General features: G+C 40.5%; 1 protein-coding gene across 2 annotated transcripts in view; it reads left to right on the forward strand.

Annotated features, from left to right (window-relative positions):
- Positions 1-19286, forward strand: part of NF1 (neurofibromin 1) — a 211097-nt gene extending 191811 nt beyond the window's left edge. For both annotated transcript variants that reach the window (XM_090257326.1, XM_090257327.1), the window contains 7 exons: positions 2779-2901; positions 3304-3434; positions 3610-3710; positions 4744-4886; positions 5198-5244; positions 6480-6696; positions 18389-19286. In XM_090257326.1, coding sequence (XP_090113452.1) covers positions 2779-2901; positions 3304-3434; positions 3610-3710; positions 4744-4886; positions 5198-5244; positions 6480-6696; positions 18389-18531 — 905 coding nt within the window. In that variant the 3' untranslated portion in view covers positions 18532-19286. The remainder of the gene's footprint in view (positions 1-2778; positions 2902-3303; positions 3435-3609; positions 3711-4743; positions 4887-5197; positions 5245-6479; positions 6697-18388) is intronic.
- The last annotated feature ends 7463 nt before the right edge of the window (positions 19287-26749 follow it).

Raw genomic sequence — 26749 nt, forward strand, 5'->3', positions numbered from 1 at the left:
AAATTTCCTGTTTTTGATATAGCCAAGTTTCTAATGCCAATTATAAGAGTTTGAAAGATCATTTAAGTCTTATCAGTTAAGATAGAGGAGTGAAAATGAGATCTTAAAACAGTTTTCTCTCTGATTCTAAATACGGTAGCTGTCCTTGTTCTGTTCTGCCCTGGCCAGGCAGCAGGGAAGTGGGCGTAGGAGAGACATTAGCTACTCACAAGAAGGGAAGAGTCTGGCTGCACTCAGATGCAGGGCTCTTAGCAATATAGTTCCAAAAATTATCGTCTGAGAGCAGAATACATCAGTATGGCATGAAGCTGTAATAATTTTTATTTGCTGTCCTTTCTTTAAAAGATAAAAAGGTAAGATTTTCAATTACTATGTTTTTTTACTAACTATACGAAGATATAATTCTCGACAGTTAAGATTGCTTAGTTACATCAACATTTGTCAATGAGAAGGGCATCTAACGTGCTGTGAGACCCTTTCCCTTTTCAACAGCTGAAAGTAAATAATGAGAGAGCTCACAGACTCCACACCACAGAGGACATGCAAAGGGCTCTTGCAGAACTTTGGCTAAAGTTTTCATAATTACTGAAATGCACTGGGATGCATATTTCAGTCACCAACACTAAGGATGGCTCAGTGGGTTTCAGTTATCCATGCAAGTATATTTTTAAGTATCTTTAGGTATTGGGGAAAATTTGTTTTCTTAAGGAAATCTGTGAACAAACAGTGAAGAGTGAAATAAATAACCTGCCAGTAAACCATAAAAGAAATTAAAACTGCAAATGTTAATTACAGTTACTAGTCACATAAAGGCTGTTAGCTTTTGTTTGAGTTCCTTTCTGTTTATACTGCGCCATAAATAATCTTCTAGGAGTTCCCTGGTTACTTTGTGTTTTGTAATTCCGGATTTTCATGCCAAGGAAGTTGTAAATGAAAAATTGATTTCAAAGAAAATGCAATATTGATTTCACTCAACCCATGTGCTAAGTGAAAAAGTTATGGTCTCTGCTCTGAGGAGCTCATAATTTGGTGGCTAAGACTTATAATCAGCTGATAACAACATCTCCAGGTATCATGAAAGTAATATGTCTTAATGAGGGGAACCTGAGGATCTGGGGAAATTAGGAAAAGCTGCAGAAGGGAGGTCATGTTTGAACTGGGTCTTGAAGAGTTGAATACATTCTTGCCAGGCAGACAGATATAAGACAAGAGAGGAATGCATTCAAGAGAAGAGGAATCAGAGGAATAAAGAAAAGTCAGAAAAAGCAATTGGGTAGCAAATGAGGCTCGAGAAAGATCGTAACTACATAGTGAGAGGCCATATGGCGTGTTAAGAGGTTTAGCTGTATCATGTGCTCAGCAGGGATCTTTTAAGTAGGGGAAGGGACATTGCCAGATTGTATCTTTTGGCTTCAATGTGGAGAAATAGGAAGAGGTTTTTGGCAAGGGGACCATTTAAGAGATTGATACAGCAATCCAAACAAGAAAATGGCATAGGCCTCCACTGAGGCAGGAGCAATGAAAGAAAGGAAAACAGGAATCAGGTTTGAGACAGATTTCTGGAGTAGAATGGACAGGACTTAGTGCAAGTTCCAAAATCAATAATCCAGTTCCAATACTTTCACATTATATAAGAGAAAGCTATTTAACATGAGTGAATACGTGATTAAAGAAACTCAAAGCACATGGGAGGTGGTACTATTTGCCACTTTTGAAGCATCTAGCAGTGTATCTGTTATTTAGTACTTATAGGCATGCTGATTTGATTCAAAGCTTGAAGAATTAAAACCAAACTTTGAACTTGCCTACTTTTGGAAGTTCTTCATGTATTAATATATAATTCTTGGCACCAGCAGTATTTCTTAAATTAAAAAAAGGTTGTTCAGGCATATCTTTGCTAATGAACAGTCGAGTCGAGTCGGCAGCCGTCCGTCTCGAGAGACGATGGTGTAGCTTCTTAAGAGTCTGCACCGCCGAGAATGGCTGTGCAGTCCGACTCGGGAGTGACATGGTATCTGTCTCCTCCCGTGTTGAATCGACATCTTGTGATGACGCTGGAGTGTCCTCTCCAGTGAAGCTGAAGCTACAGAGCCTGGGCAGGGTGATATGGAGGGTCTGCTGTTGCCCATGCAGCAGACCCCCCCTCTCTTCGCAGCTGAAGGATCCAAGGGAAAGACGGAGTCAATACAACTTGGCTTCAGGTGCGCCGCAGGAGTTGCCGGTGTTGACTACAATGTCAAACCGCCTTAGGGACTCCGGCTCCGGATTTTCTGTCGGGGTTTACTCCCTTAGCCTTTCCCCTGAAGAGGTATGCCGCAAGGCAGCGGAGGTTTTTTGGAGTCAGAGTTTTCCTTCTCTGATGTACCCTGACTGGAAGATCAAACCAGCGACACTTAGCTCGCAGGCCGACGCTCAATCCGCTGAGCCAAACCAGCCAGGGACTAATGAACAGTACATACTTCATATTTATTTATTATCAAATATTGTACTTGTTGCGGCATTCAGTTTACCTCAAGTGTAGCGAATGTAATATCAATTTAATCTGGACCAATAAGGTACATACTGTCCTGAAAAATAAAGCAATGGGGCCAAAATTCCTCGAGAATATAGAGAATAAAGGAGAAAAACCCTGCCCCAGGGATATGTCTGAGCTTTCTTCATTGTGTCCTTAAGTGAAAACTTAAAACACTTTGTGTCCAAACATTTTCTTTTTAGTATATTCCTAATCACAGACACTGTGGTTAATGAACTTCCATATTCTGTAACTTTTGTTTATAGGAACAAGGAAAAGTTTTGATCACTTGATATCAGACACAAAGGCTCCTAAAAGGCAAGAAATGGAATCAGGGATCACAACACCCCCCAAAATGAGGAGAGTAGCAGAAACTGATTATGAAATGGGTGAGAAACAAAGTTAATAATTGATCTAGATCATTGAAAATCAAGTGGAAGAGTACATTAAAGCCATATTTGCTTTCCAGCCATTTCTTAGAATCTTTAGGATGAAATATAGAAACATTTACTCTTTTTCAAAAGATAAGCTATACAGTTCTAAAAATGACCGTTATCCTGCAACTTGTGTAAAAAGTAATCATATATGTGATATACAGCATTGTAAACAGCTAGTCACAACTTTTGTATAGGTGAATAGTAATTCTGCATGATGTTTATGTTGATATTTTAAGTGTCTACTAAAAAGCTATTGAATTTTAGAAGTAACATTAAAATACAATAGGTGAAGTGGTATCTAGGGTATATATTTGATTAATACAGCTAATCATATTAATCTATATCTTACTGCAGAAACTCAAAGGATTTCCTCATCACAACAGCACCCACATTTACGTAAAGTTTCAGTGTCAGAATCGAATGTTCTCTTGGATGAAGAAGTACTTACTGATCCAAAGATCCAGGCACTTCTTCTTACTGTTCTGGTAAGGTTTTTCACTTTTTGAGGTTTTTTCCCCCCCAAATTTTTGTTCCAGTCTTCTCTTAGGAAGTCCTTACATATTAAAACATGAAAGGAAGACTGTCTTCTGCTTCTCAAAACGGATAACAATTCAGCCACAAAATAAAGTGTTTTCTGTTTACTTTTCCTCGTCTTGGCAGGCTACCCTGGTAAAATACACCACAGATGAGTTTGACCAGCGCATTCTCTATGAGTACTTAGCAGAAGCCAGCGTTGTTTTCCCCAGAGTTTTCCCTGTGGTGTAAGTATCTCCTTCTGTGTGTCATTTTTGTGTCTATCTTGAAGTCAAATGATTTATGAAAGCTCAGGAGAAGTGCCACCCAGTCACGTTCACTGGATGTGGAGAAGGGGACATAAGACGGTGGGACAGTGATTTCAGCTTAGAGACCGTGGTTTATTGGAGGCTAAGACTGGTTCTGGCATAATAGACATTAGGAAAAGCATTTCTTATCTTGCTGATTTTCTTAAGTAGCTCATTATGATGAGCGTTCATTTCCTCACTTAGGAGCAAACCATGAGATTTCTGTGTTTAAATCAGTATGCGTGTTGGTTTCTTTTTCAGTTTTGTATTTATCCACAGCTAAGTGAAAACAAAATTGACCTCCTCTTTGGGAGATGAATTTTATTCTCTCTTAAGGGAAAAATCATATTAGTCTCAAAGTGTTCTCAAAGAAACTAGGGAAATTCTTTTCCTGATTTAGGTCTTCTATGTAGTACTGTTATTTCTTTGTTTTTGTTAAAACTCATTTAAAATTTTTAGGATTTTAAATAGTTGACTCTTGGTTATTTTAATCAATGGTAGCCTGCTTGGTAATAGTAAATTTCCTCTTACGTTGGAATTGGATCATGTATTCCACCCCCTCCAAACAAATTTTGCTTGCCTTATTTGATCTGACTCAACATTCATTAAACACAAGTTAATATTAAATTTATTTTAACTTTCTTTGTATATATCAACAGTCACCAGAAAGAAAGGACCCTAAAGCATGCTAAGTGGCAGACAGAAGTGCGCCTTGTCCTGAGCAGTCGCCAGCTGCAGTGCAGTTATGCCCAGTTAGATGGCAGCACTAGTGGGTGCCTTCACCTGTTTTCCCTGCTGACTGAAAATAACAACAGCAGCCATAAAACAGATGCACAGATTCATTGTAGAAAATTTGGAAAGCACTCCTCTCCCTTCATTTTTATCACATGGTTCTGGGGAATATATGTTTTTCAGTATATATTTTCATTTAATTTTTCTTTAAAATGTTCCTCTGTTGACTTTTATTTTTTAGGCACAATTTGTTGGACTCTAAGATCAACACCCTATTGTCATTGTGCCAAGATCCAAATTTATTAAATCCAGTTCATGGAATTGTGCAGAGTGTGGTATACCATGAAGAATCCCCGCCACAATACCAAACATCTTACCTGCAAAGTAAATAACCGTATCGGGAGGAGGATGGTTGATGCCCTTGCTAGCATGTGCGCTGTTAGAGAACGCACTGACTAAAGAACTTTTTACAAGGGGTAGTCTTGTTTATACTTCTCTCATTCCATAAAGAACATTTTTAAAATTAAAATACGGTTTTATACTGAGTTGACGTTAAGTGAGTTTTAGTCTAGTTGGACATGTTCTCATATGTTTTCAGTGTGGATATCGCTTTTCTTTATCATTAACTATGTTAACGATGTTAAGATTAAAAGAGTCTCATGCTTGTTATAAGAGTAACGTTTGATTTGTTGCAGGTTTTGGTTTTAATGGCTTGTGGCGGTTTGCAGGACCCTTTTCAAAGGTAAGAAAAAACATTTTTCTCTTTTGACAAAATGAAAGTTTTCTTCATATTAGTGCACCTGCTTTAAGAATGCTCAATGTGCTGAAAGCGAGAATGATGAGTCACAATGGACATACATATAATTTTTATAAAAAGTTTCCACCACAAGACTCTTAAGAGGCAGCACCTTTAATATGCTTATATATTAGTTTGTATAGAAAACAACCCAGTCAATTTATGCTTGACTTTTCAGAAGGGTATGATAAACCTCTGTAAACTTTTCTGCCCTCCATCCCTCTTATATTTGATGATCCTAATGCACACACTTAAGTATCTTATAATTAATAATTATAATAAGCTATGGTTAAAATCTACCTCATGACCTGAAATTAATGTTATATATCAATTAAATCTCAATTTTAAAAAAATTACATAATGCAAAAAGAAATCTACCTCACATAAGCATTTTTCCTCCCAACCTGTTGGATTAGATCTATTCTTTCCTGATTATATCCTCATTTGCTCCTACTCAATTTGTTCTTTGATTGGCATTAGTTGATACAGTGCTAGATAAGTGTGTATTTAATTATTTTCTCTATATATGGTCTCTCTCCAAATTGATTGAGGTTCCTTGAAGGCAGGATGTCTGTTTCTTCCCCCCTGCCCCCCGCCACAGTTCCTAGGACAGTGTCACAGATACAGGGGTGCTAAATCAATGAATTATCTAAACCTTGTTCTAAGTTTAACAACTGGGAATTTAATTTCTGTTGTTTAGTTAACACTGAATATCTCATGATACGTAAAGGCTGTCATTAAAAAATGGGCCTGAAATCACAGAAATAAGTGTATCATGCAAGAATTTCTGTAGTTTGATTGCAAGTAACCCTCTGAGCCCTTCTCAGTGAATCTCTAAATGGCAGCCAGAATGATGGCGTTCTGCCCATTTTCTCTGTTGGGAAGTTGACTAGACATCGTTCCTGATAATTGTATTGTCTCAGGATTAATTCTGTCTGTGCAGGGCCTTCAGTAATTGCAGGTTCATCTGGAATCTGAAAGCAGAAGCCAAATGAACTTCCCGGTTGTGAGTCCCACAGTGGTCTATAAATTTTACTCCATCCCCTTTTTTAATACAAAAGAAGAGAAAAGAGTAAATTAAGCCCAAAATGAAAATTGAATTAATCATTTTTTGGCTTCAAAGGGGATTAAAAAAAGAAAAAAATAATAGAGCTAAAATAATTTCCTATTTTCCATTACAGCAAACACAAATCCCAGACTATGCTGAGCTTATTGTTAAGTTTCTTGATGCCTTGATTGACACGTATTTGCCTGGAATTGATGAAGAAACCAGTGAGGAGTCCCTCCTGACACCCACATCTCCTTATCCTCCTGCAGTGCAGAGCCAGCTTAGTATTACTGCTAATCTTAACCTTTCTAATTCCATGACCTCACTTGCAACTTCCCAGCATTCCCCAGGTCAGTAAATGTCATCTTTATATAAATCTGAACAATAATATTAATATACCAACGTTAGGAATTCCCTTGTTATCAGTTTAAGCAGTTTTTGCTAATTTTTATCATGAGGTTCATTTTACATTTCTTTACATTGTAGCTGATTGGGATTTTGTTATTCTGTAAAGCTTTCTACTTTTAAACAGTTACACATAAGACAGTGAAGTGTTTAGAGTGTTCACATACTTAGTGTTCAAGGCTGGTAAGTTAAGAGTTTGGGCAGGAAGAGCAACCTAAGGTACATCACTCTAAACGTGAACAGAATTTTAATGCTCTTATTAGATGTACTAACCTTGCTGTAGGGGTGTCTGGGTCTGTGATACAGCATAACCATATCCAAAAACATAGAAAGTATAGTCATACTTCCCTGCTGCCGGTACCAACTCAACCATCCAGAGGCCAACCTGAAAATGCAGGAGTAAAGAAGCAAACAGACAAAAAGGCCATCTCAAGGAAATAACATCCTAAAGCCTGTAACCAGATTCCTTACTGTGGAATCACCCTTAGGTCCAAGTGGAAAAAGGATGCCAATTCAACATGCAGCTGAGAGGTGGCTGTACTGCGAAGCAGTAGCTCATAGCTCGGTGGGGCCGAGATAAACAGGATGGCAGAAAGGGCAAACCTGCAGAACTCCAGGCCCCTACAGTGTCAGAGAGAATGGTTTCATATGACTCTGGTTGGCCCTGGAGGTGTGGCTGGTTACAGAACTAACGCCCTTGTATGTTTTTTTTTTTTTTTTTTTTTTTTTTGGTGAAAAGAAAAAGAATTGTTTATTTAACAGTTATATAGATTTAGTTACTTGCGGATTTCTGTTGTTAAGTCTTATGCTCTTTAAAATACCCACAAACACATATCCTTGCCTCCCCCCCCCCTTCGAAACCAGGCTAGTTTTAGGGAAGTCAGAGAAACCGTTTCCCTACTTTCCCAACACAGTTCAGCTTTACCAGCAGCTGCCAATCATTCAATCTGATTGGGGAAGTCCTTTCTGTGCTGTGGTGCCCTCCAGCTCTCAATGCAGAACCACCTGGATTCTCAGCCTCCTTGCAAACTGCCTTCTTTCTGCAAACCGCGTGGATCTTCTCTCCTTCTCAAAACTGCATGGCGAGAGCCTCTTAAAGCAGCCTGGAGACCCCTTCTCCAAGCCACATGGAGAAGGCCCCTTCACCAAGCCACGTGGAGGGAGCACACGAGAGAGCGAGAGCGAGCGCGCGAGCGCACCAGAGAGAGTCTGAGCGCCAGAGCCAGAGCGCGAGAGCGAGAGCCACAGCGCCAGTGAGAGCCAGAGCCCGAACGAGAGCTTGAGAGAGTCTCAGAGCCAGAGCCAGAGAGAGTCTGAGAGCGAGAGTCCCAGAGTGAGAGCATGAGCGAGAGCCAGAGAGAGTCTCCCCCTTGTATGTTTTGATGACAGTGTGTAAAGAAGGAAAGCTTCTGTTATGGTCATATTTTCTATTCAAAAGATACCTTTCTAAAATGTTTTTTATAAGGTATTGCATTTATAGTTCCATTCTTTAAAATATTTACTTATGAAACACATCGTTCTATAAGGAAAAGTTAACTATACATAGTTCTTTTAAGTGTTAGCATGGATTTTCTTTTTAAAAGCCAAATGATGTATTATAACTATTTTGTGATGTTCAAGATACATACATATTATAGAATCCCAGGGTTATAATCCCAGTTTTTCATGAACATTTAAACATATGTAACTTAAGTTTCTGAAGAACTTGACAAATATTCAATTCATATTATAAATGTTATATTAAGTAACTATTTATCTGTTAAGCTTTGGTCAGCAAAAGAAACAAATTATTTGATCCAGCATTTATTTATCAATCACCTTACTGTGCCTTGTCAGGTTCTACACCAATACCCCCAACCCCAGCCTGCTGCTAGCAAGGAATAAAAGAAACCTGGCCGACCTGTCCCCTCTGCCCCCGTCACTTTTGCCCTCTGCCACTTACTCCCTAGGACAGTGTTTCTCCAAGTGTGGTCCCAGGTCGGTGGCATCAGCATCATTGTTAGAAATGCAAATGCTGGGGTCCCATCCAGACCTCCTGCACAAGAAACTTCAAGAATGGGGCCCAGCCGGCAATCTAGTTTAATGAACACCCCAGTGGTGCTTATGCACACTGGAGTTTGAGAGGCACTGCCCTCAGATAGGCCAGTGTTCTTGCCTCATATTTGGCATTTCAACTGCTAACACGAGGGCAGACTTAAAAGTTTACTTTCTTCTAGATATTGCAGCCTCTGAACTCTTTCCCTCACCACTGCTCCCACCCTTTAAAATCTTAGCATTGTGGAGCTGGGGGGACTATAGCAGTTATTTAGTTCTAGGCCCACGGTGCTGTGCGCCGTGGGAGATGGAGGTGTAGATGAGCGAAATTAATTGCTTTCTCATACGGTTGTTATCTAGAACCAAGGCCCATGCTCTTTCTACGACGTTCATTGCTTTCTGTAGCTGTGATGTGTGTATCATCTTCTTCCTGTCCTTCCTTTCTCTCTTCCCTTTGTCTGTTTATTGTTGTCTCATTACTTCATCTACCTTACATTAAGTCCACCACTCCATTTCTTCTGTAGAGCTATTTCTGGGTTATGTGTTGTTTATAATATTGATCACGATGGGAAAGTTGTGCTTATATCGGTTCTCTTTGTTTTTAGAGTTTGGTTCATTTTGAGCAAACTTTTGCCTCTTTGGCTACTAAAGTGGTGTTAAACGTATCGAAACGATTCGTTGGGTTTTTATTTAACTTTTTTTTTTTTAACCAGATTAATTGCTAGGGGGATTTCTGCCCATCTTTGCCCACTGATGGAGACAATGAAATAATCAGGTTGAGAATAAAGATACCAGTACAGGTTTTCCTGCTAGTTGATTAATTGTTTCTGTATTGGTTGGACATTAATCATATCATTTGTTTAAAAAAAAAAATAGTCCTATTCTGCAGCCTCTTATTTAGAATAGTTTATAAAATGTAGACTAGCGCATATGGTTTTGGTTACAGTTTTAAACCAGTGGTGCCACCGCCAGCACTTCTCCAGAGACAGCTGCTCGAGCGGACGTACCCTGGTAGTCAGCGTTCCCGGTTTCCAGGTTGTGGATTGTGTGCCTTTTGGTTTGCCAGCTTATTTTACTACACATTTTTGGAGAAAAGGTTTATCTTTTCAGTAGTGACTCTAGTCTCCCACAAAAGCCATTTTGTGGGCTCATCATCTCCATGAAAGGATCCCGATTAATCTCTGTGCCAAATTACTGTGTTTTTCTTACTTGCTTTCATGGAATACTTTGTTTATAATTAGGTATACTGCTTTATATCTTTAGCTCCAAATAATCTTATATCCTTATCTCCTCAATTTCTGGAGCTGAGTTTGCTGGTATCAGTGGGCTAAAAGAAGTGATGAATCTTGGCCAGATTCCTAACTTGGTCCAACATTTCAACTTTGCTATTTAACTGTATAGAAACCAGAAGATTTTTCTATCTCCACTCCCATCAGCCAAGTCCTAGCAGAAACGTTTAAAGAAGCTCTGTGTGGTTTGTTATCAAATTGCTCAACATTAACCTGTGCCCAGTCTACTGACTTGAAGCAGATGAATGCTCTGTTACCCTGTGTGAAAAAGCAAAAGTTGCTGATCTGCACACAGCTCAGCTTTCTGCTGCAAACTTTATGTCAGTGCAAGATTCTGCTTTCTAGATCTGTGGTCCTTAGCAGGATCAGTCACTAAGCTGGATTTTCTTGTGTTTGCCAGCATTATCTGCTGTCAAATCAGCTAGGTAAGAAATTCATGAAATCCCTCCCTCCAAGCATTAAACTGTACTTAAATAAAAATGTGGGTAGTAATTCATCAGTCACCAACTTTTGAGGAAGTGCTGGTCACTTACAAAAAGCAATTGTCTCTGAAAATGCGTTCTTCTTGACAGGTTTTCATGGCCCACTTGTCTTTCCCCTTAGCACAAGGAGGACTGTTTTATAAATCCATACTTAAAAATGCATAAATGACTGTCTTCTGACTCCTCCCTAGTAGAAATTGAACTTGGCATCAGTGGAGCCCATGGAATCAGTGGAACCCATGGACTGTATTCAGAGTTTGGTGCATGTAAATTTGTGTTAAGTGTGGTCCTTTTAGCTCATTGGACATAAAACTTTGCCTCTTCAGATTTTCCCAAATGCTACTAAAGGAATCCTGAAGAGAAAGCATAACATTTACTCTGTGATACATAAAAATATTTCAAATTGGACATTGTAATCCATTATTAGATCCATTGTAGCTGAGCTGGACATGAATTGAAGAACTAAGATTAAAACTAGAGAATAAACCCTGTCTACCTAAAAATGCTCTATATGGGACTTTCTTTTGCTTGAGGCCAGGCCAGGAGTGCTTCTTTGAAATGATGAGCAATGAAGCCTTTCTTAAGAGCCATATTTTGAGTGTTTTATACCCATTTCAAGTGCATTATCCCTGCATCTTCTTGGACCTAGTACTCATTAAAAAGAAATTAAATAGATCCATTTCCAGTGTGAAATTTAATTTATAATTTACCAAGGTCTCCTAATATTTTTCACACTGTAATTTAATTCAATAAACATTTGAACACCTATTTTGTAGATGTATACTAAGCACCCTGGGACATTTAAAGATGAAAGATCCTGGTCACCAGAGAGTTGACAGTTTTTTCCTTTGGATCTCAGTATTGAGTTTGGAGCTAAAGTTCCTTCCTTCTGATCACAAATTCTGTGTGCACACAGTTACTTGATTTTTAAGTACAAGAACAATACTACAGTACTCTGTAGAAGATAACCAGAATTCTAGATATTTATCCTACAGACATTCGTTGTTTACTACATGCAAGGGACTCCATAGACCCAAGGGCATGGGTGCTAGCAGGACATGATACCTGCCCTCAAATAGTCAGCAGACTTTAGAACAGTATGAGCTATGACTCTTACTACTTTGACTTGTTTTGTGGTACTTACCATGTTGCAGCTTGTATTATAAAAGATTGTCATAGTTCAAAGGGGTATTTGTATGGAAGAATCGGGTACTAATTATGGCAAAAGTTTTATATTTTTTACCTCAAAAAAATGAGCTGTGTATTACAATTTTTTTAAAAAGCCTGTGATCTATCTTTAGTGTTTTTTACGGGGGGTGGGGGGGCGGTGTATTTGTTTATTTTGATCAGCTTATTTTACAGTTAGTAAATGAACATGCATTTTTGGAGCAAATACCCATTTAATTGAGTTTTATTTTGAATCACTTCTCTCTCTTTATTTTGAGGCTGTGTCCAGGCCTATCCATCACCCACTCCCTCTGCTTCTGTAATGCAGGCCTCCCTCCTGGGAAGCTGCGCGGCTCCGCTAGGAGTTGCACACATTCCAAAGCCCGCAGTGCTGCCCGCTGCGTGCACAGCGATGGTCCGTCAGAGCCATTTCGCCACATGTCCAGGCACCTGTGTACTGCACTTCACTTGGCTGCGCTGCACAGATGTTATATTATTTACAAATTGAAGGCAAGCTGCTCCACCAACAGAAAGATCGCAGCTTGCTTTATTGTGGTGGGTCTGGAACCAAACCTGAAATGTCTCTGAGGTGGGCCTGTAGACTTAGCTCTCAGTCAGCAACACTCCTGATATGCTTACCAGGGTTGAAACGTCTCACTCTGAGAAGAAACTTATTTTGAGACGGATCATTTCAGAGATTTTTACAGAACTGCTTATGGTATATGCAGACCTTTATTTTGGTATTTTCTTGATTTATTTTTCTTCTTTTTCTTTGTTATTATCCTGTATTTAAGGGAGAAAAATAATTATAAACTGAAGAATTGCTTGATGTAATTTCTGCTGATTTCTTATTTTTAAGTTTGATTCTTGATATAAACTAAAATTCTTAATTGTAATAACAGTGGTGAAAACACAGCTATCTGTGAAATTGGAAGTTCTACCATTTATTTATAGAGTGGAATATTTAGGAGATTAATGGTCAAAGTTCAAGAATTAAAATGAGATTCCTTTGAAAACCAGGGAACGTAGTAATTATCCAGTATCTTAATGATATTTCACCCTTTTAAAAAATCTTACGGACATCACTCACTTTTGTTTTTTCTTCCATCCTGTGTCTGTGAAGCTTCTCTGCCTTGCTCTAAATCAGCAGTTTTCATGCAGCTGTTTCCTCATCAAGGTACTCTTTACTTTCGCCATCTCTGCACGAGACGCCGCTTTCCTCCGCTCGTCCCGGGCACGCGGCATGAGGCCCCCCCGGCAGTCCCTGAAAGCGCCGACTGGCTTAGCGCCCGAGGAGCTCGCAAAGCCACCGCTTTAAGGTCTGGATGCTGACTCACACCGCAGGGTCGCGCGTCCTGTCTTGCTCAAGGACTCGGAGGATAAGGAGCTGCTTAAAGTCCCCGAGCACTGAAGGAGCCGGCCCCAGCCCGGGACTGACACGGGCAGGGTAACAGGAAACTCAGGGGAGAGTTAACAGAGACAGCGGGCTGTGTGGTTTGAGGAAGAGTTTTTCCCAAATAGAAAACCAGCCCCACTGTTCCCTTATAAATGAAAGCTGGCTGTCCGCTCTATCACCCATGTTTTTTTTTTAAAAAGGAACATGGTCCTTAGTTAGCTCTTAGTCCTAAGAAGGGAAAAATGTGATACTTACGTCTACTACATGCCTTTTCTTTCTATTACTCTTCTATAATTATTATGTAGAAAGACCACCTTATAGAAAAAGAAGTGTTAGCAATTGATGGAAGTCCATTAATATTTTTTAAATTATTATAGTTACTATTTTGTATTTCTAGTTCAAAATACAGATATTTCTAAATACATATTTAGCCTGTGTCCGTGAATGTATTTACTATAGCAGAAGAAGCTATAGTTGCCTTTTCTTTTAAGAAGATATATTATTTTTTTGTGTTTATTTACATTAGCTTTAGTAATTTTACAAATTCTAGTCTAAAATTCAAGTTCTGTGCATTTGTTCTAAAACTCCTTTTAGTACATTACTGGTCTTTTTTAATTTCAGGTATTAGGAGAGTCTTAATTTGTACAATCATTATTTTGTCTGTGTATAAAGTCTTCACATAGATTATCTGATTCTTCTAACGACCTTGGAAATAGGCACACCTGCTGTGTTCTTAATGGCCAGATTAAGAACTAGAACCAAATAGAGTTCTGATTCAACCAAGACTCAAACCTGGGTCTTTTGACATGTTTGCCTTCTATTATATGTAATAAGACTTTCTGAACAGCTTTGCCCTATTAAATATGTAATAAATTAAGCAATGTAGAGTCATAACCCACTAGTGTTGCTGTGCAGGTGGTGGGAGATTTGGTTTATTAGTAGGCTTTCATTTTTGCTCTATAATTTATCATAAGTTACCTAACCCATTTTTCCTCAGCTTCTCAAGAACTAAAAGGGATCCAGTTCTTTTCATTATGTCATGAAAATATTAGATTCTAGTTTGGGAAACCATTTTGATGTCTTAAAAAATAAGTGAATTTTTAAAAATTGTTTTAGTTACTTGTCATGCTGAATCTATATCCCTAGTTGTCAAAATAAACAAACCCTGATACCTGCCTTCAAGGAACTCATGTTCTAACAGAGTAAATAGACATGTAACTTAAACAGCTATAATGTAATCTAATAATTATTGTTTCCGTTTACTCGATTCACTAAATTTTGTCCAAAAACACCTTTTATTTAGTATTTTATCTTTACCTGTAACCACCACAACTCACTGAAGCGTAGTGCTTATTAATACGCTGCTGTAGATAGTCCCAGCTTCATCCTTGTATGCTTGTCACTGGCTGTATGTTTGACCACAGCATTTCTGGGAGTGAATTCAGATTAGCAAGTCAGGACTGCAGAAGTTTTTACCTTTATTCCGTTTGGGTGGTGACCCCCACGTTTCTGTCACATCGTGGATTTTGCTTTTCTGCCCACCGAGGGTCAGAAGGGAGAGCCAGTGCGTGGGGGGCTTAGGAGGCCAGAATGCAAAGCCGCAGAGAAGCCGTGACGAGAAGTGGGGCACTGAGTCCTGCTCGCTGATTTAACGTGGAGTGGGTACCGACGCGGGCTGGGGTCTGTCCAGCTGATAATCTGGGAGTTTTTCCTTTAGGGTGTTGAGACCAAATCCTTCCCCAGCTTCCAGAGAAGTTTCTAGATTTAATGTTAGAGGGCAAAAAGAAAGACTGCTGCCAGAATTCTCCCAAGTGAGGATAGGGCTTAGAATCCTAAATGCCATCAGCAGGTACTCTGATCATTCTGCGATCATTCTGTTTCATACAACCTGGCTTTTTTAAGATGCTACATTTTGGTATAAGTATAATACATTTTTTACTTTATTGCTTTCTTTAAAATGACCCTCCAATATTTGTATGTCAGCTTTTGGCTTTGATCCTTAATGTAAAACATTTTTGCTGTGACGTTGGACTTAGGAATCGCAGTCATGCCACATTTACCTGTGGGGCTCGTACAGTTAAGTCACTCAGTGGGAGGAAAACACACACAAAAACAAGAACTGGATTGAGATGAAAATTGAATTTGAGAGTAGAAGTAGGACCGCAACCTCTCACATGGCATTGAAGCTTTGGTTCTGAGTGACGGGGCTCAGTTCGTGATAAAGAAACATTTTTAATTAAAAGGAACACATACTCATTAGGAAAAAAATAGAAAATTCAGAAAAATAGAAGAAAAACAATTAGTATTAACACTTTGGTGCATCACTTTCCAGTTTCTTTTCTTTATATAGTTGAGGTCATAGTATGTATAAAATTTTATGGCTTATTTTCTTAACCTTAGAATTTAACAGAAAATAAATAAGGCTTTTAAATTTTTTATTTAGCAGTATGAAGGTTATTTGCTTAACAAAACAAAGTGGAATGTTTTTAGTATTTCTTTGAATTCACCTTTACCCTAGTAACTGAATCTATGTAACTACACTTTAAAAAAATATTGATTGATTGATTGATTGATTTGCGAGAGAAAGAGATCTTTGTTGTTCCACTCATTGATTCATTCATTGGTTGATTCTTGTATGTGCCCTGACCGGGGATCGAACACACAACCTTGGTGTATCAGGATAATGTTCTAACCAACTGAACTACCCAGCCAGGGCTGTAATTATAATTTATATAATCTTAATTCTTAATATCATTGAGCAAGCCCTTGTCCTCAGATACAAGCACTGCCACCTGCAGTATGATGACCACTGTCCTCCCAGAGTGAGCCACAGTCTGGCAGTGGCAAGGCTGCCCCAGAACTGGCCACACCAGAGAGCCCAGGCAGCAGAGTGCCGGCAGAGTGGCAGTCCACACTGTCTCCTGATGGTCATCTTCTTATCATTTCAAACCCTCATCTTTTAAAAGTCCTCCTTTTCCAGAATCTTATTTCCTATTAAAAATGACCCCAGAAAAGTAACTATTGAACTTGTAGGCCACATGCAAATTTAAGGAAACAGAAGGTCGAATGCACTCATAAGTTCATGATATAGGACCTTCAGATGGAGGAAGCTTTAACCAAAAAATTGTCTTTTTCACTAAAAATATGGCACTACCCCCTGGAGATCAGGGGTTGCATGCTTTTTGGCTTTGAGTTACAACCATCACATTTTTAAATGAAGCGTTCAGTTCAACCAGTATTAGTGAAAAGGACATCAGCTAGGTCTTAGAGCAAAATAAAAATGAATCTTTTTAAAAGACCTTTTCCCTTCTGGGTGCTTTTATTCTAGTAGAGGAAATAAGACGCATACACAAGATAGTATAGTCAGTGTGTAATCTCAATGCTATGTAAAATCGGGAGGGAAAAAGGAGAAGTTAGTTCTGGTAGGAGACAGAAGAATGCATCAGGAAGGAAACAAGATGAGAAGAAATATGGATTGAATTTTATCTTGTACAGATAGGCAAGGCAGTGAAAAGAGCCTGCACAAATAAGTTCAAGGCACGTTCAAGAAATGATGAGTGGCCTGCTTTCAATTTTGTTGTTTCTTTTTTAAATAACTCTGGAGGAAATGCAAAGAAATATGCAGGAGAGAATAAAAAATCATCCAGAATCCTGTTACCCAGAGAAAAGTGTGAACATTGTGATATGTTTCCTTCCATTCGCCTTTCCACACGTGCAGTTAGATGAGACTAGAACAGATTTAAAGGTCACATGTGGCTCCTGGAGAAGTGTTGCTGACATTTGTAACTCATACGCAAACACTGACACATACCCAGGCGCCTCTGGTAAGTTCAAGACAGTAAGCCTCTCCCGCGCCCGTGTACATCGGGCCGTGTGCCTGTGGATGGTTGCCTCACACTCTGCATTGAACTCGAGACTGAGTTCAGGTGAAGGCTGTGTGGCTCCTAGTAAGTGGGCCTTGCAAATCGGTTTCCTGTTCATGTGCCAACAAATAGATGAGTGGATCTATGTACATTTTCTAGAACATAAAGTTTTAGCCTTGAAATTCTAATTTTCATTCAAAAATGAAAATTTTTTTGTTCTTGAGTTTAATCTTTATTTTAAAATTCAAACGGTACACATAAGAATAAAGTAAAAATTACCTGATAAACACCATCCAGAGATAACATATATTAGCAGATGTTTTCCCAGCCTTTTTTTCCCCCCTGCTCCTAAATTATGGTCATCTTCTCTGTATCAGTAAATACCAGTCAGTATCCTAGATTTTGGTACAGATTGCTAACATGCTTTCCAGCTATTTGCTTTCCCACCAGTAATTATACTAAAGGTGGGTATAAGCCATCTAATTGTTTTGGTAAGTTCTATTGAAGTGTAACAGAAAAGTGCAAAGATCGTAAGTTTATGATCTGATGAGCTTTTAAGAAGTAAACACACTTAAAGAACCAACACCCAGATGAAGAAACAGAACATTACCAGCAGCCCGAGAGGCCACCCTCATGGCCTCCTTCAGTCACCAGGGGTCACCAGTACTCTGTCACCCGCCCAGTCTGTAATCTTCACTGATCTGAGGGGTAAACAATATGTTTTTTTTATTTCTGATTACTGTTATAAAGTCACTAAGATTATTTGTAAAATTCATTGCAGGGTCTAGTTTTGAAGGTTTTAATCTCCTCCATGAGAGGCATGAATGGCATCTGTTTAAGGTGCAGACCATGATGACCTGACATAGTGGAAAAGATCAAAGCAAAGATTCTACAGTGTGACCTTTGTGATAATGCATTATTTTCTCAGTAAACATTTGGGTTCTCTTGGGACAGGCACTGTGATTAAAAAAATAAAAAAGCATCTGCCTTTTCTTTTGAAATGATGAATTTCAGTATCTTCTGCAAATAGAGAGTATGTATATATCCTGTGTCTAAACCCCAGTATACTGCTGACCTCTGCTGAAAGCTTCTGTATGATTTGGAGGAAGTTCTTGTGTTCCCTGGTCGCTGCCAGCCTTTCATTCAGCTCAAGCCTGCCTGCCTCTAGCAACTTCTTGTGGTTTTTTTTTTTTTCCTTATGCTGTTTTTCTGCTGTGATAGCAAAATTTGCTTACCAGAATGTGAGGTTTTTTGTGTGACAAGGTCTTCGTAAACATTCTAGCAGCTATTAAAATGAAATATGCAAAAATAATTCTCCCAGGCTGTGGCTTGTATCCAAGTCATGAGATCCAATCCTGGAGCTTGACACCAGAGAGGGAGTAACTGGCTGCTCTTTTTCTCTCCAGGAATTGACAAGGAGAACGTTGAACTCTCCCCAACCACCGGGCACTGTAATAGTGGACGGACTCGCCATGGATCCGCAAGCCAGGTGCAGAAGCAAAGAAGCGCTGGCAGTTTCAAACGTAATAGCATTAAGAAGATCGTATGAAGCCTTCTTTCTTTCCTTTTTCAAAGAGACTTAACTTCCACGGGCTCTTCACCAGTGACCCTATCACCACCATGCTGCACTTCATGTTCGTAAAGAGCCTGTCCGTCCGTCCATCTGCCATGTTGCCAGATGATCAACTCTTGGAAGCATTGCCTAAATTTAATGCTGCTTTTTCTTTAACCTTTTTTCTCCTACTTTTGGTGTGTCTGGTTTAAGCAAGTGTTCAGAACAATTCCAAGGAAAGTGGGAGGTCAGGACACTTGGACTGAGAACACCCCCATTGTGAGAGAGGACGGGTTCTTGAATATGCTACTGCTGGCCAGCCGTGAAAGCCATTTGCACAGAGCTCTGCCTTCTACGTGTCCCTTTCATCATGCAAAGTAAAGTGTTAGTCCTATTTACACACTTCCCAAGGTAGAAGTTTATGGGAGAAATATTATAACCCCAGTGTATTTAATCTGACTTTTAGCTGTGGACTTTTTTTTACCTTACAAAGCTGAAGGAACCATAGAGGTCAAGCCTCAGTGACTTCGCACCATAAAGCCACAGGCGAGGTACTTTGTGGGGTGGAGGGATTAACTGTTTTGTAGTGGGTTCTTAAGAAATACTAACAGTTCAGTATTAGCAATAATTACAGGAAGATGAGTGTAACCACATATATCTTAACATTACTGAATTAAAGCAATGGGTTCTGAGGCCTTATCCAAACTCAGCCATTCAAACTAGTTTATTTTTTTCCAGCTGATTATCTGTTAACCTTTAAACATGCTAAAAGTTGTTGTATTTTGCTTTGGTAAGCCAAAACTATACTAACTATAGTAATTACACATTTTCCCCCTCTTATTCCTCTTTCCAAAATAATTCTGAGCAGGGTAATCAGTGAACAAAGTGTTGAAAATTGTTCCTAGAAGGTAACTTTTATAGATGTTTGCATTAGCTCCATAGCAAAGTGGAATGGTACGTGACTTTTTGAGTAGCTATTGCTTTTCTTTTGTTTAATACTTTCCCCAGAAACAGGGAATATGGTGTATATTAACAAAACTGTCTTTGATAAAACATAGTTTAATGTCTTATATTCTTCCCCCTTCCCTCCAAAAGAATCAGGAATCTCTTTAGCAAAACATTTGGATCGTATATGATAGAATTGCATTTAATCACTGTGAAAAGACTAGTCAGCCTAGTGTGGCAGTAGGGGACCTTCAGAGGTGCTGCTGTACTGAATTGGATGGATTATAATGGCCTGGGGATTTCCGTAGTAATGCAGATCTGGTTTCTTTGGGGTACCTGCAGTGTGCAAATTAATGTGACTTCAGTGAGCATACTAGTATCTGGATGTTAAAATTTAGGACTAAAACATATTTATTACAAAAAGATACTCTCCCCCTAGTGCCAGGTTCCCTCTATATTTTAAGATGTAATGGCTTAAGGAGGGGAAGAGAAACCTACGGGAGGGGGCAGTTTCCTGTAGTGCTATTTCATAAGCGGACTTCAGTAAATTAAATTCCACAGCTAAATCAATAAATAATGGTACATGTAAGTGTTCTGATTTTAATAATATAACACATTTCACATTTATCCACACAGTAACAATGTAATATGTTGATGTAAATAAAATTGCTTTTGATATTCAGAAATAACAAGAATTTAATCTTTTTAATTTGTTTACAGTCCTGGGAAAAGTAAGAACCAGTTGCCAAAATAAAAGGAAAAAAACTTTAGTACTAATAAGTATTTTAACATAGAATTATGGGAAAATATTGAAGACAGGTGCAATTAACTAAACTTTTGTTTTTAACTATTGTAGAGGCTGCATTAGAATAGAATGTGTGTAATAGCAGAGCAACTAAGACTATAAAGAAGCTCAGACTAGAACTGAGCTTAGAAATAGGTCATTAACAGCCCAATGCCAAGGATGCCGAGCTGCTGTTCGGGGCTGGGGTCTCGCACACCCAGCGCTCACAACTTTGGCTCCCGGAACAAAAGCAAATGGGAGCCTTCAGCCATGCGGGTCCTCCGTTTTTCCTCTTTGTTGGCGGGTTTGGTGCATATGACAGCGTGTATTATGCTATTTTGCTTCCCCCATCAAAATAGATCAACTTCCAAAGGTTTACTGTTAAAAATACTTATTTTTCCATAAACAAGTTTTCCAAGGTATGATATTTCTTAAATTTATTATTTCCCTCTAGTGTATCAATGGAATGAATTCACTTGAAGTACCTCATGAAATGATCAGCGTTGTACAAATCAAAATTGAGCCTTCTTTGAACTGCAAAAATACTTTTGACCAGTACTTCCTAAGAATTGGAAAACTTTACCAAGGTTTAAAATTTTCCTTGTTTAAAGAACTTCTGACTTTTGAGGAAAATCTAGCTTTCCAAAAACTAAAATGAACAACAGACCTCTCACCAGTATGCTTCCCCTGAGAAATGAAATTCTCTTTTAGGCCTCATACCTGTAATCTGCACGAGAAAGTCTGACATTGGGCACGTTGCCCACTTTGCAAAATCTGATGTAAGTTTTATAAAGAACATCATAGGTCATGAGTTTTTGGTTTGTGGATGTTTCCGCTAACTTTTTAAAGAGGAAAACGTGAACTCCTCACATCTGTGTTGTGCATCATCTACCTGCTTTATCACTGCCCCAGCCCCAGGGGTGTGCCCCTGTTCGCCAACGTGGAGATGCGGGTCACTAGCTTCCGGGGAGAGTGGCGAGCACTCTGTCCGTTTCCACTCAGCACCCAAGCACCCGCTCATCCCTGGGCGCGGCTGCAGGGCCGCAGTGAGAGGTCAGCTGCCACGCCTCAGGAGGGATAGGCTGGGGGCCAGCGCAGTGGAAGCCGGCAGCCCTCCCTACTGAGTGGGTTTTAGGGTTTTTCAGTTTTGTTTGGGGTTTTGTTGGTTTTTGTTCTGTTTTTTCATTCTCCCCTCACCCCCTGGCATAAGGAGGCATGTCTTATTCAATGTTATGCAATGGACTTATACAAAAATTCACTCTTAGTGTCAGCCACACAATTTTTTTTAATGCAGTATATTCACCTGTAAATAGTTTGTGTAAAATTTGACAGAAAAGTATATTTACTACACTGTAAATACATGTGATGATATATTGTATTATTTTGCTTTTTTGTAAAGCAGTTAGTTGCTGTACATGGATAACAAACAAACATTTGATTATTCTCGTGTTAGTATTGTTAACTTTTTCCTGCGACTGCATTACATCATTTAAAGAAAATGCTGTGTATTGTAAACTTACATTGTATATGAATACTTCCCCTCCTTTCCATCAGACCTCGGCTTTGGCAGTTCGTTCCCTCGTCTGCTCCCTTGTTAATGTGTAAGCAGCCGTCTGCCAGCAGGAGAAATACTGCCCAACAGACAAAACCGCTCATCGTAAGGAGATTGTAGAAATCTATTTCAGATCATTGTTGGCCCCACCCCCTTTCCCTCCCTGTGTATGTACTCTCCCACCCCCCTTTTATAAGTAAAATGTAAATTCAATCTGCTCTAAGATGTGGGGAGTTGTTTAATTTCTTCACACACATCAGTTATGTTTTCTCACACACCCCCTCCTCTGGACTGATCTTTTGAAACATGAAGGCCATTTCCTTTCTTCTAAGGAGGACTTGGGTTCACCACCCTCCCACCCTGCCATGGGTTTCTATTTCCAGAACCTCTCAACTAAAGGTAAGATGAGTAATTTTGGTGAAATATGTAGGGGAAGAAAAAGTTTCCCTTTAGCCTCTTAGGGCTCCTGGCTGGGTCTGACAATTAAACTGACGAATGAACAGTAGAGAAGCATGCACATTTATTTAATGTAAGTTTTATGTGATATGGAGTGTTCTTACGGAAATGAAGGCCTCCAAAAACAGTTAACCCGAGTATGTCTGTGCTGCGTTCATGGTGACATGGGACCGAACCCACACTGTCTCCAAGGTATGCCTGTGTCCCCAAAAGGTTGTGCTGCGTCCTTGACCCTACGCTGAGTCAGACTAGTCTTGATAAAGAGAACCCTGTGGGGTTACAGGGTTCAGAATCTGCCCCCCACGGGGGGTCACACTGGAACCTTAATTGGGCCCTTTCCTGGTCAGAAGTTCAGGGATCATTGCCCAACTTCAATATGTTTAAAGGGAGATGTCAGCTGACTTATTTGTCCAAAGAAATATTTTCAGTGGGTTATAACTGCACCAAGCCCTTCGCCAGGCGTAGCAGAAGCAAAAAAGAAAGGGAAAAGCTTGGCCTCTGCCTTCCATGAGCTCACAGTTTAGTGAGGAAAACAGCCACATAACCAGTGACCACAGTATCCCAAGGTGTGGACCGGGTTCTTGGACCGTGGCAGTGACTGGCAGGGCTGGTGGTGAGGGTTTGGGTCTTGGAAAATGGCCACCGTTTTGCCCTGGTGGAGCTTTGTCCACCAGTTGATCTGTTGAAAATAGGGCTGTGACATCCTGATTGCATAAGGAGGTCACCGAGGCGGGGCCTGAGAAGGCCTCATGACATTGTCGTGATCACAGCTGGTCCCATCTTCCCGGTTACACCCTGGGCCTCCAGATAGAGGTGCCATGCCCTGTTCAAGGTGCTCAGTACATGGTTGTTAAATAACAAGTCTTTGTCATCAGAGAACTATATAAGTAGATTTAATAGAAGACCCCATTCTCAATAGCATCCCCATGCAAATCCTTCCCAAATTGGAGATGATGTATATAAAGACCTATTGAAAACTCTAATCCAGACTTTGAGATTTCACGTAGCAGTAATATTTCCAAAATGTGTTTTGTCAGCTTGTGCATTTAGAAAAACAAAATATATTTAAAAGGCCATTTCAACCCCACAAGAATAGGGAAGGCAAGGAATCACTAGATAAAGTACAGTTCTTTAAAAAGGAACTAATCTTGCTTGATGAAAGTCTCTGTGTTGTGTTTATTTTCCTCCTGTGGCTGCTGAGCCTGTCCGCACAGCATCTGTCAGCAGACTGGTGTGTGAGGAGGTCAGGCAGAAGGGCGGGTAAGTGGGGGCAGACCGCGCCTCTGGATGTGGAAATCTAATATTGTGTAGAGTTCTAGTTCTTCTCCAGTGAAATCCCACTTCCTATCCAGATTCCTACTGGGAGAGAGTGTGTCCAAAATAAATGACCCAAGGGTTCACTTTATAGAATAAACAAAGCAGAGCTAAGAAAGAAAAAACAATTAGGAGCCTTGTTGGAAATTTTTCTTACTATAAAGGACACAGAAATGTTTATTTAATAAAACTATGATAACATTCATTAGACTAGATGAGTAGAATGGAATAGGCAAAAGGTCCATATTATGCTATGGTTTCATAAAAACACCAGTAACTCAAACTTGCTTAAAAGCCGCAACAGTTCTGCTCACCCTGTTCTCAGCGCCTCAGATGGACTGACCATTGTGCAGAAGGACAGAGATGAGACAGTGGTACCCAGCCCTGAGATGGTAGCACTGTTCACACTTCAATACTGTGGCCACAGCCACATGGGGCTCTTGAGCACTTAGAATGTGATTTAAGCTAAATTTGAATTAAATATAGTTACTTGTGGCCAGTGGCTACCAGATTGGAGGGCCTAATACTAGTCATTAAGGGCCTGAGGCCAGATGTGTGGTAACTTCTGTCACAGTCACTGCCAGAACGTGTCACACAGCTCCGCAGAATCACAAGGGTCAAAAAGAGCTATCCTCCCCTACCCAGAAGGAGGAGAGCTGGAAGTGTTGGCCAGGAGCATTCATGTTTCCCATAATGGGCAAGGACTTGTACACCTAAAGCAGTGGAAGAAATCCTAAAGATTACGTGTTGACTCCCTTAATAGATTAAAATCTCCCATGTCCAAAAAAATAAAAACACCTAAAATTTAAAGGCCAACAAACTGGGAAATCGCTCTCATTACAAAGAGGTCATAAAAATCAATTTTAAGAAAAGACCCAAGTAGAAAAAGAAGCAAAGGATGTAAATCCCACAGAAAAGAAATATTGTACCAATTGCTAATTGTAATACTATCTGATGGAAAAGGTTATCACACTCATTAGTAAACAAAAAAGATGCAAACCCAAACAGCAAAATACCGTTTTCATCTGTCATATTAGCAAAGGTTTATTTAACAAACACATAGTACCAGTCAAGAGTGCACTCAGCCTCCTCTTCCCTTATCACTAGCCTTAGACATGTCCACACCATCCACCCAGAAGTACTCTGTCTGGGAATCTAGCCGAGAGATGTGAGTGAGTGTAAAGCTAAGACACCAGGACCTGCCTCTGTTCCTTCGGACCTCAGTGCTTAAGGGATCTCAAGACCCAGAAGAGAGTGAGTTGATATCAATGGCAGGGCCATGCTCTCATCAGCTGACTCCAGTGGGATTTTGCGCACATTCCTCCGGTGTCTGTGTGTGTGTGTGTGTGCACTTACCTTTTTAACACAGGTTTTACCATTTGAGGCCCATATTCCTGGGTGACCCAGATGAGAAGAGGACCTTTGGCTCTCAGCAACTTCATCTCCACTTGCTGCTTCCGCAGGGGAGACCCTTCCCCTGGCTTCTTGCTGCTAGCTACCCCTGACGTTCCACACATGAACTCGGCTGTCTCCCACAGCCCCACACGGTGGCGCTATAATTAACTCTTTTAAGGTGAGAAATGTGAGGCACAGAGCCGTTACGTGATTTATCCAAGGGAAGAGGCAGTGGTTAGGGAAGGTGGCACTGAGCATCATGAAAATACTCTAGGAGAGTCCACATGGAGTTCTATAAGAGCAGAGCTGTGAGGGCAGCTCACTCAGGGAAGGCCTCTTGGAGGAGGTGGCATTTGAAGACTGGCTACGGGGTGAGGGAAGGGAGGACATTTCCAGGTGGAGGGAACTGCATGTGCAAGGCAAGCTGGGCTTTTCATTGGCCAATTCAATGTGGAGTCATTGTCTTGGAACCGAGGCCCATGCCACACACACTCCTGGGGGATAGTCAATGCTCACTAAGTGCGTGACAGACAGTAACTGTGTTTACTGTTCTGCCGAGTCTTAACGGAACAGAGGGTGGAGCAGAAAGCCTGCCTGCTTCCTGCCTATGCTGAAGACCGACATGTTTTTCTTCTTGGCAGCAGGGGGCAGCAGAGAAGGCTGGGAGCGTGGGAAGGTCAGATCCAAGGGGACTCCAGGCCCGGGAGACCTAAGGAACCTGGCGGTAAACGCTGGTGCCCCCGCCAAAAAGCACTTTTAGGAGCCATTTCTGCCTCTGATGACAGAATTTGGAGCCCAGCTGGATAGCATAAATAAGGTGTTGGCATTCTTCTCAAAATCCTGGGAGGAACGTCAGCAACCAGTACGTCCTGCTTCTTCCTTCTGAGGGTCAGAAAAGGCTCTGGATGGACACCCGTAGTGAGTAAAACCTCCGGATTCCCGGACACCCCTCCCGGCCAGGAAGGCCAACGTCTCCAGATGCCCTGCTCACCTTGGACACAGCCCAGCCCAGCCCAGGGTCCTGGGCACCCCCAGCAGCGCTGGCTGCGTCTGCAGTCAAGCTCTGCTCTCCGAGCGTATTTCAGGATGAGTGTGGAGACAAATGGGTTCACACCAACTTCTTTTTCTCCAGAACGATAATTATTCATGGTTAAAAAAAAACAAAAAACAAAAAAAAACAGCAGGTTGTGAACAGGAAGAAAACTGTGGGTCCTGATTCAGATCCAGACAACATGGCTGATGACGTCAAGGCCCATAAATGAAAAATCAATAATACTTCCCCCATTTAGTCTGGTTCTAAACCTCTCTGTGCTGACGTTGTGAGGTGCGAGGCACGTTACATTCATTTGCTCATGAAAAACCTATAGGACCTCTAAGACAGGATCTATCCCCACTTTACACATAGGAAAACTGAGCCCAGAGACATTCCCTTGTCCAGAGTCATGGGGCTAAATGGGCAGCAGACCTTGGGATCGCAAAGCCTGACTTCTAATAACCTTTCATAACTTCTATAGACTATGTACCCCATAGGTATCAGTTTTCTGCAGCTGCTATAACAAGGTACCACAAACTTGCTGGCTTAAAACAACAAACATTCCCTCACTGTTCTAGAAGCCAGAAGTCTGCAACTAAGGAGTTGGCAGGGCCACACTCCCTCCAGAGGCTCCAGAGAGATCCTTTCCCACACCTTCCAAAGCTGCTGGGGGCTGCCGGCATGCCCTGGCTTCTGGCTGCCTCCATCTTACCTCCACCCCCAGGGCCTCATTGCC

This window comes from Furipterus horrens, unplaced genomic scaffold, assembly GCF_987537825.1.
Source record: "Furipterus horrens unplaced genomic scaffold, mFurHor1.1.pri manual_scaffold_11, whole genome shotgun sequence".
NCBI lineage: Eukaryota > Metazoa > Chordata > Mammalia > Chiroptera > Furipteridae > Furipterus > Furipterus horrens.